This window comes from Phocoena phocoena, chromosome 13 (genome assembly GCF_963924675.1).
Source record: "Phocoena phocoena chromosome 13, mPhoPho1.1, whole genome shotgun sequence".
NCBI lineage: Eukaryota > Metazoa > Chordata > Mammalia > Artiodactyla > Phocoenidae > Phocoena > Phocoena phocoena.
Window position 1 is genome coordinate 4,233,290 of NC_089231.1, and position 16,574 is coordinate 4,249,863.

General features: G+C 50.2%; 1 protein-coding gene across 1 annotated transcript in view; it reads right to left on the reverse strand.

Moving 5' to 3' along the window:
- Positions 1–796: 796 nt before the first annotated feature.
- ZNF407 (zinc finger protein 407) overlaps positions 797–16,574 on the reverse strand; it is a 399,036-nt gene continuing 383,258 nt past the window's right edge. Inside the window, exon 8 of the mRNA XM_065890443.1 lies at positions 797–2,130. Coding sequence (XP_065746515.1) covers positions 797–2,130 — 1,334 coding nt within the window. The remainder of the gene's footprint in view (positions 2,131–16,574) is intronic.

Consider the following 16,574-nt stretch of genomic DNA (forward strand, 5'->3'; position numbering starts at 1 on the left):
TAAAAGCAAAATATTGATACAAACAATATTTTCCAGAGTGCACATTTCATATAGACTTTATTGTATGAAACTAAGTCAAAATTAGAAGCATTGGGTTTTCTTAACCAAGGTTTATTTTAACTGAATATAAACGCCAAGGCTTTTCTTAACCGTAGGCTTAAGAAGGAATCTTTTAAGCAGAAGCAACCAGGGCGATGACCACACCTACGATGCCTGAAGGGAGGAAATCCATACATGAAACGAACAGGCTGCCTTTGGTTTGGGGACGCTGCGATCCTAAAATTTCCAGAAAAATGAAGAGGAGCCGGCCGCTTCGACATGGTAATACGTGTAGCTGCAATTTTTAACCAAACGTGTAATAAAATGTTAAAACAGCGACATGCTGGACTGCAAGGGCAGCTGTGTCTCAAGCTATGAGACACACTGTTGTCACTCTTCTACTGCTGGGGCACAGTCCTTCCACAACATTTGTGGGGGGGACGAAAGAGAAAACAACTTAGCTTCTCGTCAGCACAGCGGACAGAACAGAGGGAAGAGCATCCAGAGAAGAACCAAACAGTAGACAGACCTGCCTCCGGCGGCCCCGCCCCACACGCGCCGGGCTCCCGCCCTGCGCGTCCACGTGCCCCGTGCGCGCGGTCGGCAGGGACGTCACCCGGCCCAGAGCCTGTGTGCGCTCCCGGGCGGCAGCCGTCACTGTCGCGAAGGCTTTGCAAACGGAGCGCAGGGAGCACGCGCCTTGGGTGCTGGTCGCTCCGCGTCCGCCCGGTGCCGGGGGTGGGGCAAGGCTCCGGGCTCAGGCATCGTGGAGCTCGCTGCTCTCTCTATGGCTCTGGATTACCGCGGCCGCCGGGGAGCCCTCCTGGGTGTATATGACCATGCTCGTCAGCTGCTCTGTTTCGCCGGGGACCACGGCCTCGGCGCTGAGTGCGGCCCCGGCCTGCAGGATCTCCTGAGAGCCGGCCGTCTCTATCACGGTGTGCGAGTAGACGCCCGTCTCGTCCTGCGCCCCCGGGGGCAGTTCTGTCACGATGTAATGAGTCGCCCCCTCGGGAAAGCCGCCGCCGGACTCCTGGACCATTGCCTGGACCAGCTCCTCGGTCACGATGATCTGCGAGATCTCGCCGTCCGACTCGGCCAGGTCCACGCGCTGGCCGTGGGCCTGGGCTTCCTGCATGATGATCTGGGAGCCCTCCCGGGCCAGCATATGCACGGTGCCCTCCTCGTTCACGATAACCTGCGTGACACCGTCCTTCATGAGCTGGCCGGCCGCGGCCGGGTCGCAGACTGTGAACTGCAGCACGCCCTGCACCACCTTCCTGAAGGCCAGCTGGGCGCGCTCCTGTGACGCGATCAGGGCCGCGGGCCGGACCGCGCGGCTCAGCGCCCCCGCGGGCTCCAGGGCGGTGCCACCGTCCTGCACGTCATGGCACACGTGGATCTCGCGGGCCTCGGCCGGGGCTGCGGCTGGGTCCGCCGCCTGCCCTGGCAGCGGGACCAGCACGTCTCTGGGGCCGGCTCTGCCCTTCTCCTCGGCCGCGGCCCGGCCCTCCGCCCCTCCCAGCTCGGTGACCGCGCACAGCAGGGCGTCCAAGGCCGAGGCCGTGTCCGGCGGGGGGATGCCGGCCTCGGCCAGGTCGAGAATCCCCTGCTTGGTCACCTGCTGAATTGCAGCCCCGCTGGGGCTGAGGGGTGCGTCCATGCCATGGCCTTCCATCGGGGCCCCCACGACCACCACCTGCGTGGCTCCGTCTGCCAGCTGCTCCGGCACCCCAGGCCCGGGCGCCCCGCCGCCCACGGGCGCCCCGCTCTGCCCCGCAGCGATGACCTGCCCGTCCTCCGTGATGTGCACCACCCGGGCCACCTGGCCGGCCAGTGCCAGCGTCTGCAGCGTGGCCGCGGCCGTCTCCTCCACGGAGGCGTCCAGGGCGAAGTCCCCGTCGTAGCCCTGGATGATGATGACCTGCTGCACCGGCTCCGGCGGCGCCGCCGGCCTCCTGCTGCCCCGCAGGGGCCTGTCCTTGACCGGAGACTCCTCCGCCAGCGCGGCCGCCGTGAAGGGGCTGTCCGTCTCCACGAACGTGGCCCCCTGGCCCTTCAGACGGCATTCGTAGGACTTGGACACAATGCCTAGGGGAGACAGGGACCAGTTAGAGTCCAGAAAAATGACTTTCAGGCTTAAAAGTAAGACAGTTCTTCCGTAGAAGCTTTAGAACCTCAGCTGCTCAGAGCAGCCGGCTCCCAGCCTCAGGGCCTCGGGCCGGCGCTGGGCGCTCGGAGGAGTCTGACACAGGCGCTCCCGGCTAAGAGCGGTCACAGAGGACGTCTGTGCTGTGAGTGAGCGATGCCCACACCTCTGGTCTACTGTCCGGATACAATCTCATCGGCCTCCCTTCGCTTTTCAGCTCCTGGGGAAGGGACACGGTCGAGTCCTCTCAATTACGGTCATTTCTAACAAGATACTCAGTCGGTGGTGGTGGGTGCAGACCAGTAACAGTCAGTAGCAGTATCTCCTAACCCAAAGGAAAAATCTTTTTTTTAATGTCCAAATATTAGCTACAGTACATTTGTTTCTTCAACAAAAAGAATGAAAGCTCTGCATATTAAATTGATAAATAAGCCCTGGATAAACACAGCTCTATGAGTTTCACCTTCTGTGTCGGGCGCTAAGCTGGGGGCAAAGGCGGCTGGCCCGCCAGGCGTGCCCCCCCCCCTTTCCCCGGAGGCCTGTGGGCAGAGCCCCGGGCGCCCAGCCCAGATGCAGGGGCTCTGCCGCCGGGGCTCAGGGGCGGTGGACAGGCCAGAACTGAGTGCGCAGCCGCGTCAGCCACGAGAGCCGATGCCACTCTGTCGCTGTGACGTTTGGCCAAGCGCCTGGCACGCAGCCACCATTCAGCAAAGATGCGTTTGTTGAATGACTTAAATATCGTGTAAGGTGAGAAGCACTACAGCAGAGAATAGACACACTCAGGCTCACAGCCAGCCGGAGGGAAAGGAATATTCAAGCTCTCCCTTGGGGCTGGGAAGGGGAAGAGCCTGGAGACAGAGCAGCCCAGGGCCAAGCAGAGGTGAGTCTGGGGGGCCGGGGGCTTGGGCTGGGCTGGCTTTTAGGGGATTAGATAGCTCGGCCCCCGCCAGGCTGTCCGGGCCTCTTCTGACAGGAGGCACTAAGACATCTGGACCACAGTCTGTGGAGAGAAGACACCTGTTGAATGTTTTCAAGCAGGAAAGTAAAACGAGTGCATCTGTTTTAGAACTGTGACAGAGGGTACAGCATTTATTATCATAAATACTAGCCCCAAATTCCTCTTAGTGAAAACACTGTGACTGTTTCAGAAAATGCAGAGATAAGCCCTTGGGACAAAGGCATATGCAAAATGCAGAGGTCAGGAGAGCCCAGAGGAGGGCAGGACTGGGGAGAGAGCGCCTGCAGGCTGCTGGCCTCAGCCCTGATGGTCGGTCCCATCAGACAGCAACTGTCCCTCTCAGTCTGCATCTGAAGTCTGGACATCTGCCCGCCCAGGAAGGCAGAGCAGCCCTGAGAGGCCTGCGGCTGCCGCCAGACTGAGAATCTCAAGCCCATCTAACAGATCCCGGGGCTGCAGGCCTGAGCTGGTCTCCCGTTACAAAAAGGAGGCTCTGGCCGCAGAACCGAGGGTGGAAGAGGAAGGATGCGGGGAGGGTGAGAGGCAGGGGCGGGTGCTGAGGACGGCAGGGTGTGTGCACACCCGGCCCCCAGTGCCACCTGTGACACAGGCGACGCTTGTTTAGTAACTCGACGGGGAAAGTATGAGTGAAAATTGTTGTCTCTGTCTTCATAAAAAAGAGTTTAAACAGAGTTCCTATTTTCTCCCTCAAGTCCTTAATTTTCTATCAGTTTTTTATTACAGCCTCCTTCCCTCCTAAGTAAGAGAATGATCTCTAAATGATCTATAGTATTTCTTTATCTCAATGGCAAACCACTTTTTAAAAATATTCCACTTTAGTCTCCCTCATGTAGGTCCTTTTTTAAAGAAAAGCACCCTTTACCCTTACCAAAGGAGAACAAAGGATTAAGACTTATTAGATTATTATTGCTAACATCCCTTAAACATAAGCCACCAATTTTGCTTACTGTGTTGGTGCCAGTCCGTATGAAAGCATTTCTTTCAATACAGAGTCCACTTTAAGCAAAGACCCAGACAAGGCCTGCCTTTCAGCAGGTACAGCATCTCAGGCAGGAACCACAGAAGCTGTTAAATCATATTTACCAAGAGGACACAGCGGGCTCACATCCAGACTGTAGGCAATAGTCCCGGATTGCGAATCATATGTGAAGTTATAAAAATGCAAACTCCTGGCCCATTCTGTGTGTGCTGGGACGTTTCATGTTCTGCGTCCACAGGTTCACAGGTCAGAAGTCTCAGGAAGTCAAGCCACCGCATCCCCCGTAACTCTTGAGGCCAGAGGCAGCCTCCCACTGGGTCGGGGTGAGGGAGCCACGGGGTCTCCCGGGGCCCTGTGCTGCAGGGTCAGTGGGGGCAAAGCTTGGGGTGCGTCCTCGGGACTGATTTTCCGAAAGTACACCATGTACTTTCAGCCTCCGAGGCTCTGATTCCTAGTGAGGAAGTGAAATGTGTAAGTAATCCATTTTTGTAAGCAAAGATTAGGAACGATGAACATTTATTCTTTCTCAGAGAACTCTCTATAGTGCGAATCTTAGAAAGCTCATGGAACCACAGACTCCGTGGTCAGGAAAAGACCTGTGGGTCAATGGGACCATCCCCAGGAGCAGAAAATCCTGTTTGCTCATTCAGAGAATGCGGAACACTGGGCCCAGCGGACGCTGCTCGGGGCTGGGCAGTCAGCGGCAGGTGAACCAGGTCCAGCCGTGCCCTCACCAACCAGGCCAACATAAACCATCTCTTTTTTTTCTGACTGCAGCGTGTGGGATCTTAGTTCCCCATCCAGGGATCGAACCCATGCGCCCTGCAGTGGAAGCTCGGAGTCTTAACCACTGGACCACCAGGGAAGTCCCTACCATCACATCTTAAAAGCTGTTCAAACCTTCCCAGAGGACGGTCCCGAATGTCGCCGATTCCAGCTAAATGATCTCCCTAACTATGGCTTTCTCTTGTTTACCCTCCTAGGAAAGGGGGGGACAATGGGGACCACACAAGCAGGCTCCCAGCCAGCTCTGACTGAGGTGTTCAGTGGCAAGCAGCCACCGAGCACCCACTGCGGGGTGCCAGGCGGTCATGGCACAGGGCAGCAGTCCCCACACTGGGAATCCTACCCCAGGGTCTCTGCAGGCTGGCCCAAGGTTATGTGAGCAGATGGAGAGTTTTAGGGAATCAGCCCAGTTGTCTAAGCTCACCTGCCCAGGGATGCGCCTGCCTTAGAGATATCCCCTCCACCTCCCCGTGACCCTCTGCTTTACAAAAGGAAAACACACCCTTCGCCATGGGACCCTCAGGAGGATTAGAGTTCAGAAGATAAGCATGAAATCAGGTTAAACCCCTCAGACCCTAGAAGAAAAGGGCTGAGTCCCCTGTGGTCCGTATGCTTTAACCTAATCGTGTGGGCATTTTCTGAACTTTAATCTTCCTGAACTATCTCTCGTCCAAGAGGTCAGAACGGGGCTCAGCGTAGGAGCAGAAGCCCTGCCCGATGGGTGAGGCACCCCACAGGCTCTGAGTTCACCCCTCCACGTAGGCCTGGGTCTCACCTGGTGGGTGTCGCCATCTCTGCTCAAGTTGCCACCTGCTAGGACCCCAAGATCTCCTGTCTACCATACTTGCCAACGTCTTCCTCTGCTAGGCCTGCAACTCCTCCCCTGGCCTCTACGTTTCTCCCGTGGATGGAACACTGCCCGTGCCTTCCTTACACTCTGAACCTGATCCAGTTTGTTTCTGCCCATTCTCTAAATCCAAGGTCATTTTCAGTTTAGACTTTGGGAGAAAAAAAGAAATATGGATACAAAACATAAATAAGGCATCCTTCAAATCACCCTCCCCCGTCCCTACCTGATTACTGCCCTTACATTAAAAGAGGAGGAACTACTGTAGCTGGGAGAGAACAGATACCCTGCTCTTTGGTATTCTCTGAGGGAAATGCTACAGGCTCGAGTCCAGGCAATTCCCTTCTTCAGTCTGCGACTGGACACGAAGCCTCTTGGGTGCAGAATTATCCTCTGGATCCCGTGCGGCACTGATAATTACGCCATTCTGAACTACTTTACTGACTGTATCTGAATCCGGAGGTGGGTTAAGCCGCGTCCAGACCATTAAGTGAACTACGTGGGTAAATACTGCTGTCACCGTGGGGTGTGACAAAGCTCATCATCAACAACATCTTCACCTCGGCTCAGCCCGAGCCCAGTGAGCCCATCGCGGTTCATAAACGTGAGTGCAGGTCTATCTTTGATTCAGCAACTGAATAACTTCGAGTGCTGTCACTACTGCTTTGAAAAATAGCACCTATAAAATGTAACAGCCTCGATCAGATTGAAGAAGATTCACCCACTGAAGACTCTTCCATTTCGCCCATAATGAATTCATGTTGAGCTACGTAGAAGTTCAAGTGTCATTTAAACTAATGTGAATCTCTTCTGTAACTTTACAGTCTGACCGGGCTGTGACCAAGAATTTACTGGGCACATCAACTTCAATTTTTGAGGTCTTTCTAGTAACTGTGAGCTGTAATGCTCACTGATGCAAACGGCCAGATGGATACAGTATCTGGAACACAGCAAGTCTGTACAGATTTTATCCTTAGCCGCTTCGTCACTGTTATTGCTCCAAAACTGCGCAAATCTTTAATGAAGCACGATAACCAACATATTATTTACATGACACTCGACAGCTTTCAAAGACAACGTAGGACTTCGGCATGCTAATAGCAGCTGATCAAATAGTGTGTCTAAATCAGCCTTTTTTGGATCTGTTCCCAATAGGACAATAAGTAGCTTCGTGTAGAAGGTACAAATGCGGGTGAAATGCAGCCTTACGCCCGTGTATGAGATCCCAACTCACTGCTTGTTTGCTTTCTTTCGTGAGTACAGAGGTATTTTACTGCCTTCCCATAGCTCAACGCGGTGAAAGTTTACAACGCGGTTGAAATGAGGAGTTCTTTTCGGAGGGGATGGGGCGCGGTTTGAGGAGCTGTTTTCAGGGAGGTGCTTTCTAATTAGGCTCCCTTCTCCAGAAGATTATTGTGGAGCTCAGTGCCTTCTCACCTGTCCCCTTTGAAGAGGACATCTCCAGAGCTGAAAACACAAGCTCCGTCACGCAGGAGCAGAGGGGTTAGGCTGCAGACGTGTGCTCCCCGGAACCATGCTAACGGCTCTGTTCTGCTGTCTGCCGAGCTGCTGGGAAGCTACAAACAGGGTTTACTACCTGACTACCTCCTTTTTGTGTGTGTTATTCTTTCGTTACTGTCATCATTTTTTCTCACAGAATAAGCACCTTATGCTTTTGTTAAGCTTACATTTAATTAAAACGCACAGAATCTGTGCAGTAAACGCAAATGAAACAAATAAAACAAGGCCCCCTCTCCTGAAGGCATACGTTGTGAATGAAAAATGTCATTACAGACTAAAAAATTTTGCAGTAAACAGGGCCTACGGAGAGAAGTTTCCCCTGTAATGACATCCATAAAATACACAAATGGCACTTTTAGCACCATCCTGAATACGGCATTTTCTGTGCTCTACACACAATCTAAATGGTTTGCTCATAGAGCATAATACTCCATTGGGTTTATAGAACAATCAATGTTCCATAAAATGATGTATTTATCCAGTAGTAGGCTCAGCAGTTACTGGTCTACGGCACCGCAGGACAGAGGCTGGGCTCGCGCGGGCTGCAAACCTTGGCTCACCTCAGCGGCTTCATCTCATTTGTGTCAAGTAATTTGTTGAAGACTCAGCTTGGCTTAAAAAAAAACTTGTAATAAAAATTCATAGAGTTTTCAGGAGAATGAAAGCTGATGACAATAGAAAGGTCACATTGTGTCTCCACTAAAGGGGTCAAAGGTCATGAGCAGTTCTAAAACCGAAAGTAGATTTCATGCATCGCCTAGCAGATAAAGATGGCATTAAAAGGACTTGTGTGGCTGAAATGTCGACCGCGCCAGGGAAGCCTGTGCTAACATCCGATGTGAGCCACTTTGCTGCCAGCAGCCAGCATTGATTTTACATTTCTAAGCTACTTCTGAAACGGTATTACATGTTTATACACTGCTAGGTTACGTCTCAGACACCGTGTGTGTTTTAGATTTTATATTTAGGGAGCGCCCTAAGCTTGAAAACGCTAGGCTGCCTCACCGTCATAATTAAAGCGCCTCAAATATGACGCAAGTAAGAAAGTAATGCCTTTTATATAAAAATTTGGGGCACACATGACACTGTGATTCTTAAGCCACATACAATTTTCCTCAACTTCAGTTTTAAGATGTAATTTTAACAAGAATGTTACGAAATCACACTTAATGTCTATTAAAATGAAACAATATTAACAGATTAGGCTAATAAACGAGAGCCGTATTTTAACGCCAAAAAAGCTTCTACGTTTCTCAAGTGAAAGCAGGAAAAATGACAAATTAAAATTCAATGAAATGTAATCTTTTAGAAATTTCAAAGCAGGTAATAAATTATCCTTATAATGGCAGTCACCAATAGTATATATAGCCAGTCAAACTGATATCAATAACTGCTCTATAATGTATTTATTTTCTTGGACAAGAAAAATAACCGGTATTCCGGTATTCCTGCAGGAAGCCCCCCACGAGCGCCCCCTGCAGCCCAGGCTTGAATAAGTGCCCGATGCTCCCCACACAGAATGCTCTGCATCCTGGCATCCCTGCAGAAAACCCCGACCAAGTCGTTCAGGAAAGACGATCACAGCCAGTGTGGTCCAGGATCGTAGTGGGCTGTGGACCAAAATGACAATTTCACCATCTTTTTCTTTTTTTTGAGAGGTAACAAAGGACGGTCAGTACCTTATGTCTATTATTTTCAAGGGTTAGAAATGCATTCTGGCCAATGTTAATAAAATTCACACACAAATTAGAAGTATTGAGGTTACTGGAGAACAAAATGAAAATGCTCTTCAGACTCTGGCATGCTTGTTGAATGTGATGGCTCTACAAGTGAGACCTATTTCAGAGCACAGGCTTAGTGCTGGTCATTCTGAAACCTACACTGCTGTGCACTGGCCTGAGGATGTGTTAAATACATGACAACCCGATAAATAATTTTGGTAAGTATCTGCTTTATGCCACAAATAAGCACCACGGTCTGTGTTAGAGAGTTATAGTTAAAGTCATCGCTCTGTCCTTAATTTCATGAAGGCCATTATGTTATAGGAAGAGATGAGGAAAATTACTTTTCTGTGAAAAATTAACTGAAGTCCACATCATTTCTGAGAAGCTTTCACATAGGTTCAAACATACAGTTTTATAAGACACACCGTGCGAGATTTACTGAAGGAAGATGTACAATAAGGCAGGAGCCAGATTTAGGTAACAAAAGCCTTAGTCCTTTTTTCCTCAATTATCACTAGGAGTACCCTTAGGACTGGCAGCGATCAAAGGTAACCAGATAAGACCTCTGAAAGAAATTCTAAGACATCCAGGAAAAACCAAGAATAAATTTAATGTTAGGGTGGAAACGCAGAACCGGCCAGGTTTCTAACTTTGCGTGGAGGGTCTCCACGGGCCTCGGTATTTCCATGGGCACTGAAGAGTGACAAAGAGTAAAAGACAATATTTTACCTTTAAAGTCACAAACCCTAAGCAATTTTGTATTATATCAGACCCTTAGGTATATACTATCACTCCCCTGCATGAAGATCGAATGGGAATCACACACACAAATCTCCCTCAGGAAGATGAGTCCTTTAAGGTCATCTTGACAGGCTTCTGGGCACGGATGCTGCGGGGAGGGCATGTTAACTGCTTCTCTGCTCCTGCCGAGGCCTGTCCATCAGGATGTGACCACAGAACTTTGGAAATTTGACTCGTGACAGACAGTGTCATCGTGCTTCACGAATGTGACAAAATGGGACTAAAATTAGAAGGTAAGGTGCCCTGATCTCGTCATTTACCCTCAAAGAGCACTTCTTAAAACAGCCAGGTGGTTTACTAGCAGAAAGCGCTCAGATGCCTTGAACAGGTAGGGAGGGTGGGGGCTGTGTGTGTCAGTGCACTTGGCATCCTGCATTCATTCTGGGGGTCACGGTGGGCCCTGGCCACCATGGGGGGAGCCCATCTGGGACACTCGTGTGCTTCCCCAGTGCGGCTCTCACCCTGCGCCTCCGACCTCACCTGTCTCATGCTCGTGGTACCAGCTGATGAAAAGTAAACTGCGCCCCACAGGCTTGCATTTGGGGAGCCTGGGGGCTTGAACAAGCAGTGGAGTTTTAGGCCAGCAGCATTTCTGAAGGCCTTCGAAGACTCCAGATAAACAGCAGCCCCGTCTGTTTACTGCAAGGCTGCCTCCGTTTGACTTAAAGATGTTAACTTAGACTAGCACTGACATTCTTTTTGGAGTTATGGAATCAGAAAGTTAGGAAGCCCGACGATCTTTTCCTAAATGTGCTCTGACCACTTATAAAACTCCCCATACACATAATGCAATATTAGGAGACAAGGCCTAGTTTTCAAAAGTTGTAACTGTTACGCGCACTTACAAGGTAAAATTATGCAACTAAGAAGCCCAGCCAAGCCGTTAGTCGGCCTCCGCTAACAAGGCTGACTTCACAGGCCAACAGCAGATTAAACTGGCCTCCTTTGTTTCTCTGGCAAACCCTATAAAAAAATCATATTCACTTTTGGAGGCAGGTTCAGATTTCCCATGTTTCATAGTACCTTCCTATCTTTGCTGAGGAAATGAGAGCAGGCTGACGTCTGTCTCCATCGTAGACACTTTTGTATGAAGGTAAAAAGCAAACCACTCCTCAGTCACAGCACAGAGGCCAATAAAATCAACTTTACAGTATGCGGGACCTGCAGCCGGGCAGAGCTCACTGTTAGTATTTTAATCATTGGCAGGGCTTTCGGAGGTCCCGCGTCGTTCACGGCCGAGCGGCAGCAGCGCCGGTACACTCAGAACAACGCGCGCATCTTCTCCATGTACTACACGAATCATCCGCTCCGGGCACGCGGCTGCTGCCTTCCTGTCAGGCTGCTGTGGGTGAGGGTGCCCTGAGCATCTCGTGGCTGGGACCTGCCCCCGAGGATGGGCTCTGATGACAGCAGACACCCTGAGTCTGGACAGTGAGAACACGGGGCGCCGGCGCCCAGGTGTGGGCGGCAGGTGCCGAGGAAGGTCCGGCAGTGAGGACCTGACCACTGAGCTCTAAGACAAGCAGAGTCAACGCTGACTCGAGTCCGTGAAAGTTCGAGTGAGTAGTAGTGGTTGTTGGCCTATCCTTCCCGGGGTCCACCAGGCTGAGTTGGGGGGGCGCTGGGTGCTGTCCTGATCTAAGGCTGGTCTGCCCGGCACTCAGCCTTCTCTGCAGTGAGGACAGGACAGAGGCAGGGTCGGGGTTGGGGAGACTACTGGTCAAGGTGGAAAACAATGATATATTTTCTTCTGAGCCAGTGAATTCCACCATCTTTATTTTGAACATCTTCCTAAATACCTAAGTTAAACTCCTCTGTTAAAATTGCAGAATATTTATATGCCTGGGATAAGAAAAGTTAAAACTGATTTAAAAATATCAAACAAAAGACAAATTTTGAGGCTTGAACGCTTTGAAATGAGTGGAATGAATGAAAATAAACTTACAAATTGAAACACTGGCTGAAACGCCAGCCACTGAAATCTCAGGTCCATGACATGGACATGCCAGGCGCCAGCAGCTGCCCTGCTCCTGCCGGGCGGTGCTCCCGAGGGGCAGGGAGGGGTCAGGGACCCTTTGAAAGCACAGGACAGCTGAGCGGATGTGTGCACGGTGGGACGCCAGCACCGCAGCAGGACACGTAGCTGCTGTCACGTGTCTAGAGGTAGCGCTTTGTGCCCCGGGGTCTCAGCAGTGGCGCACGCCACCTGTAAAGTCCTCCAGCAAATCTCCGTGATGCAGGTTCTGAACCAGGATTCAATATCCAGTGAGGCGAGAGTCCAGCCAGGGTGACAGGGATGCACACAGCATCACATGATTCCTTTGGGCTGCATCCAGAGGAGGACCTGAAAACCAGCTCTCTGAAATATTACTGGTTCGCTAAGGGGTTGAAAGGCTTTAAGTGGGCAGCCCTGTTAAGGAGAGTTCGAGGTTGCTCTCCAATGGGCAGAACACAGCCACCAGACAAACGATGTCGGGGACCTAACACCAATCCCTAACAGACATTTCTCAGAAAGCTCTAGGGTGAGCATACTTTCAGCACAATTTCCACATCATTACGAACTGAATTGGACAGCAAGAAATCATCTCCCAAATAACAGACCTGGGCATTGAAAGATGCTGAGTCATCAAAGGAAGATGGGTGATTACTTACCCTTGATTTTACCAGGACAGAAAGGCACAGCAGAGCAGGTGAAACCCCTCAAGAGAATTCAAAGCCAGCGAAGAAACAAAGTGTTTCGTGGTAAATTCTCACTTATCCAGTAAGACTAATCCTTAAATCTCTAGGTATTCTAAGGTTTTAGTTCCACTTATATTACTAACTTAAATTTGCCAGATGCTCCAATTCAGGAACTTGGGCATTTCAGAGCATTTTCTTAAGTATTTATGCAACGATATTATTAATATAAATATTAACGTTGAGGCTAAATTCCTGTATTTAATCCCTTACATCAGTAAGGCAAACGTGAACTTTTTCAGGAATGAATAATCTATGTGAAGATACTGGTATGACAGATAATTACAATAATAATAATTACAATAAATAAAATATAAAGTAACTAGATAACATACAAATAGCTATGCCTTCAAATAAAGAACTCACTTGGTCTAGGCTAGGGATCAGGAAAGTACTCACTGACACCTGGGCCTTGAAGGCTGAGTAGGAATTTGTCAGGAAGCGAAAAAAAGAGTGGTGAGGACCCCACGCCGTTCTAAGCATACGTCAAAGCCAGCAAGTGGTGTGGCTTGGCTACAAAATCTTAGCATGGCAGGACGACAGAGGGACAGAGTGAAAAGGCGGGACTCGTCAGATCCCGCAAGGCCCAAGCGTGTGAATTCGGGTACCTGTTAGTGACAGGAAGGCACTGAAGCAAAGAAATGACATGTGCACATTTGTGTTCTTGGGAACGAATTGTGGTGAGGCTGCAGGACTGTCTCTGGCAAAGGTGTTCAATGCAAGGAGCCTCACCTGGAGGCCTCGCAGGGGCCGAGGTGCAAGAGACTAAGAGGTGTAGGCAGGGCACGTGCGTGGTTTCAGTGGGGACAGAAAATGGGGAGGGCCTGGGGGATGCTGCGGGGGCCTGGACAGACCTGTCAAAGGGAGCTGCAGCTTGCACGCCTCTGCCGCTCGTTCCCACACACGCGCTCTGCATGCCTCTGCCGCTCGTTCCCGCACACGCGCTCTGCACGCCTCTGCTGCTCGTTCCCGCACGCGCGCTGTGACCCTGTGCTCGCTCCCCTGTTCCTGTTCAGCTCTGCTTCCTCCCCCCGAACATCCACCTAGCGTGGGAAGGGACCTCGAGGCTCTGTGTTGCGCCAGCGCCTAGCCCGACGGCACCAGGGGTTTCCACACAAGGAGGAGGAGGAAGCGGTGCCCGTGGGGCAGAGGTCCCGGGCCCAGGCGGAGGCAGAGGTGAAAGGTTCACGTGGAACAGCCCCGGGCTTTCCCTGTGGACTCTGCCCTCGTACGGAGCACAGCACCCCTCTGCTTTAGTTCACGTCCTAAGCCGCTCCCCCCACTCCCCTCGCCACTGTCTGGGCTGCAAGGTCCCCGGACAAGGACGAGGTCCCGGGTGCCTTCTGACCCTCCAGCAAGCAGTGCACTGCAGTGCTATGGGGGACGCGGGGCATTTGGGACAGCAGAAGCAACTGTTTCCACTCTGACTTCAAGGAAATCAGTCACGCAAGAATTTAAACATTTTCTCCTGTAACAGGAGAAAAGCCTGAGACTCCAGTTTCTGCTCCATGAGCCTGGACGGAGGCTGCTCAGGACACACAGCCGCGGGGCTGTCAGTGTGACACTGGCCTGGCGGCTCTGCCCATTACAGAATTTTAACGTGTTTCTATCCTCGGCCATGTACTAGTTAACTTACCCCGTTAGACTGCAGCTTAATGACTGGGAGCGTCAGAGCAGTGATCAGTAAAATGTAAGTCAAGGGGGAAAGTGCTATGATACGAGTTCTGCAAATCTGCCTCAGATGGACTTCCAGAATGATTCTTGTATTCATTTGATCAAGCTTCTTATATAGCACATAGAGTTATCTCTCCTACTTTAAAAGCCAATTAAAAAGGGGGAATATTACATCTATATACCTACAATATCATATCCCGAAGAGAAAGAAAACATATCAACTTAATTTTTCAAGAATAATGACGCTGCACAGGCAAAATATGTTATTTGCAAATGAGTGCTTGCAAATAGCAGGCTCTCTTACCTTGTCATTTCAAAGCAAAGCAAACATTTTAAACGTAATTATAAAAATGTATGAAAATACTCCAGTTGAGTTTTTTTTAAAGGCAGAAAACGTCAAGGATTCCAGCATCGCTCAAGAGTGCAGCTCTCAGTTTAGAAGTCAAGCTGAGAATCAGATTCCCGTGCGAGAACCAAGTACCTAGTTGCTTATTTTTTGGCATCGTGCTTTGGGCCAAGGGAAGGGTTGGGCTTGGCCGGCAACTGCACGTTTGCTGCTACCAGCATCGAGATGGGGGCCCCAAATAACGAGGGGTGACCTCCCCCAGGCAGTGCGTGGGAGGCTGAAAGGAGATGTCAGTTAGGGAAAGAGACCGAGGGCACACTGGTGACTGGAGAAGAGTCAGAGCCAGAGAGATGACTAGGCAGTCAAGACCCTGGCGGAAGGCGTGAAAGAAGAGGGTGATCAACCGTGTGAAAGGTCAGAAAGAAACACCATCAAGACTGCAAGTAGGTCTCGAATAGGTAATGTGTTACCAGGAAGACCACGGCATTTATCCCCCAACCTGAATACTCTTGAGAGAAGCAAGGGCAGTGATTGGTCAGAACATGAAACAGGGGGCGCAGACCTCACACCGTTGTAGATAAACCAGGACATATGTTGGCCTAGGTTCCACGACTAACATGGTACAACGATCCTGGCGTTTTTCCTTTAGAGCACATTGGTACTGAGTTATGAATACCCACACACGGCATTAATCAGAATACAACACTACCTGATTAGTGGCTTCATTAATAGAAAGGAGAAAAGGAAGGTATTCAAAACTTGGAATAACATTTACAGAAATATGGAAATTCATATGTTTTCCTTCACCTCTATTCACTATTAAATGTCATCAAGTGTTTTTCTGAACAAAAACGTCCCACTCTTTCTTGGAGTAGCAAGACAATCAGAATGACAGTACTGAATTAATTCCTCATTTGCTGAAAGAAACTCGAACCTGAATTGCCAAAGGGCAGACGAGAGAGAGTGACACCATACATCTCAGCTTTTATATGTGTCCATTTGATTACTGCGCTTGTATGCCTGTATTATCTTGCTGGTCTAACAGCTGTTGTCTTACCTCATTTACAGAGTGCCAAGGTATCTATTAGTAGTAACTAAGCTGTGAAAAGTATTACTAAATAACTGGAATTCTTAATAGAAATTCCAGGAAGTCCAGTGGATAAATCACAGACATAAAAGGAAGGAAAAAATACCTCCTAGGAAAGGTTCCATTAAATCCGCCTTAGAAAAGCTGGCCTGGGACTGCAGCCCGCCCAGGGGCCAGGGTGCTCCCACAGGAGCCTCCCCTGGACCTCCTGTACTGTGCCTCCAGCGGTGGAAAATCCAGCCTCACCTGCTTTTTTTTCAGGTGCTTTGAGTAACTTCTGTCGTCTGGGCCTCCCTCTGACTAGTGACTCCTACTGGCTGGAATAAACACTGTTTGCTTTTTCTGCTCTTATTTTTTTATTTTTTATTTTTTGCAGTACGCGGGGCCTCTCACTGTTGTGGCCTCTCCCGTTGTGGAGCACAGGCTCCAGACGCACAGGCTCAGCGGCCATGGCTCACGGGCCCAGGCGCTCCGCGGCATGTGGGATCTTCCCGGACCGGGGCGCGAACCCGCGTCCCCTGCATCGGCAGGCGGACTCTCAACCACTGCGCTACCAGGGAAGCCCTGCTCTTATTTTTGACACTGTCCTGGCTGGTGATTAAACAACCACAGATCAACCTTGTATGCCAGTTTTCCCTATCCAACAGACAAACAACCCTGAAAATGATAACTTAGCCAGCCCACCTCACTGAGCTTGGTTCTTTCTTAAAAATACACTTTTATTATTCAATTTTTGGTTTTATTGTCCCACTTTTTGAATTTATGTGTAGAATCAGAATACTAAACATTCTAACTGATATACTCAAAATTAGCTTGAATTTTGGATACAGCATTATTAATAGAGAAGGCTTCATTCCTTTTCAATCTACAAAGAAAATGTCACGGACATAACTTATCTGGCCCAAA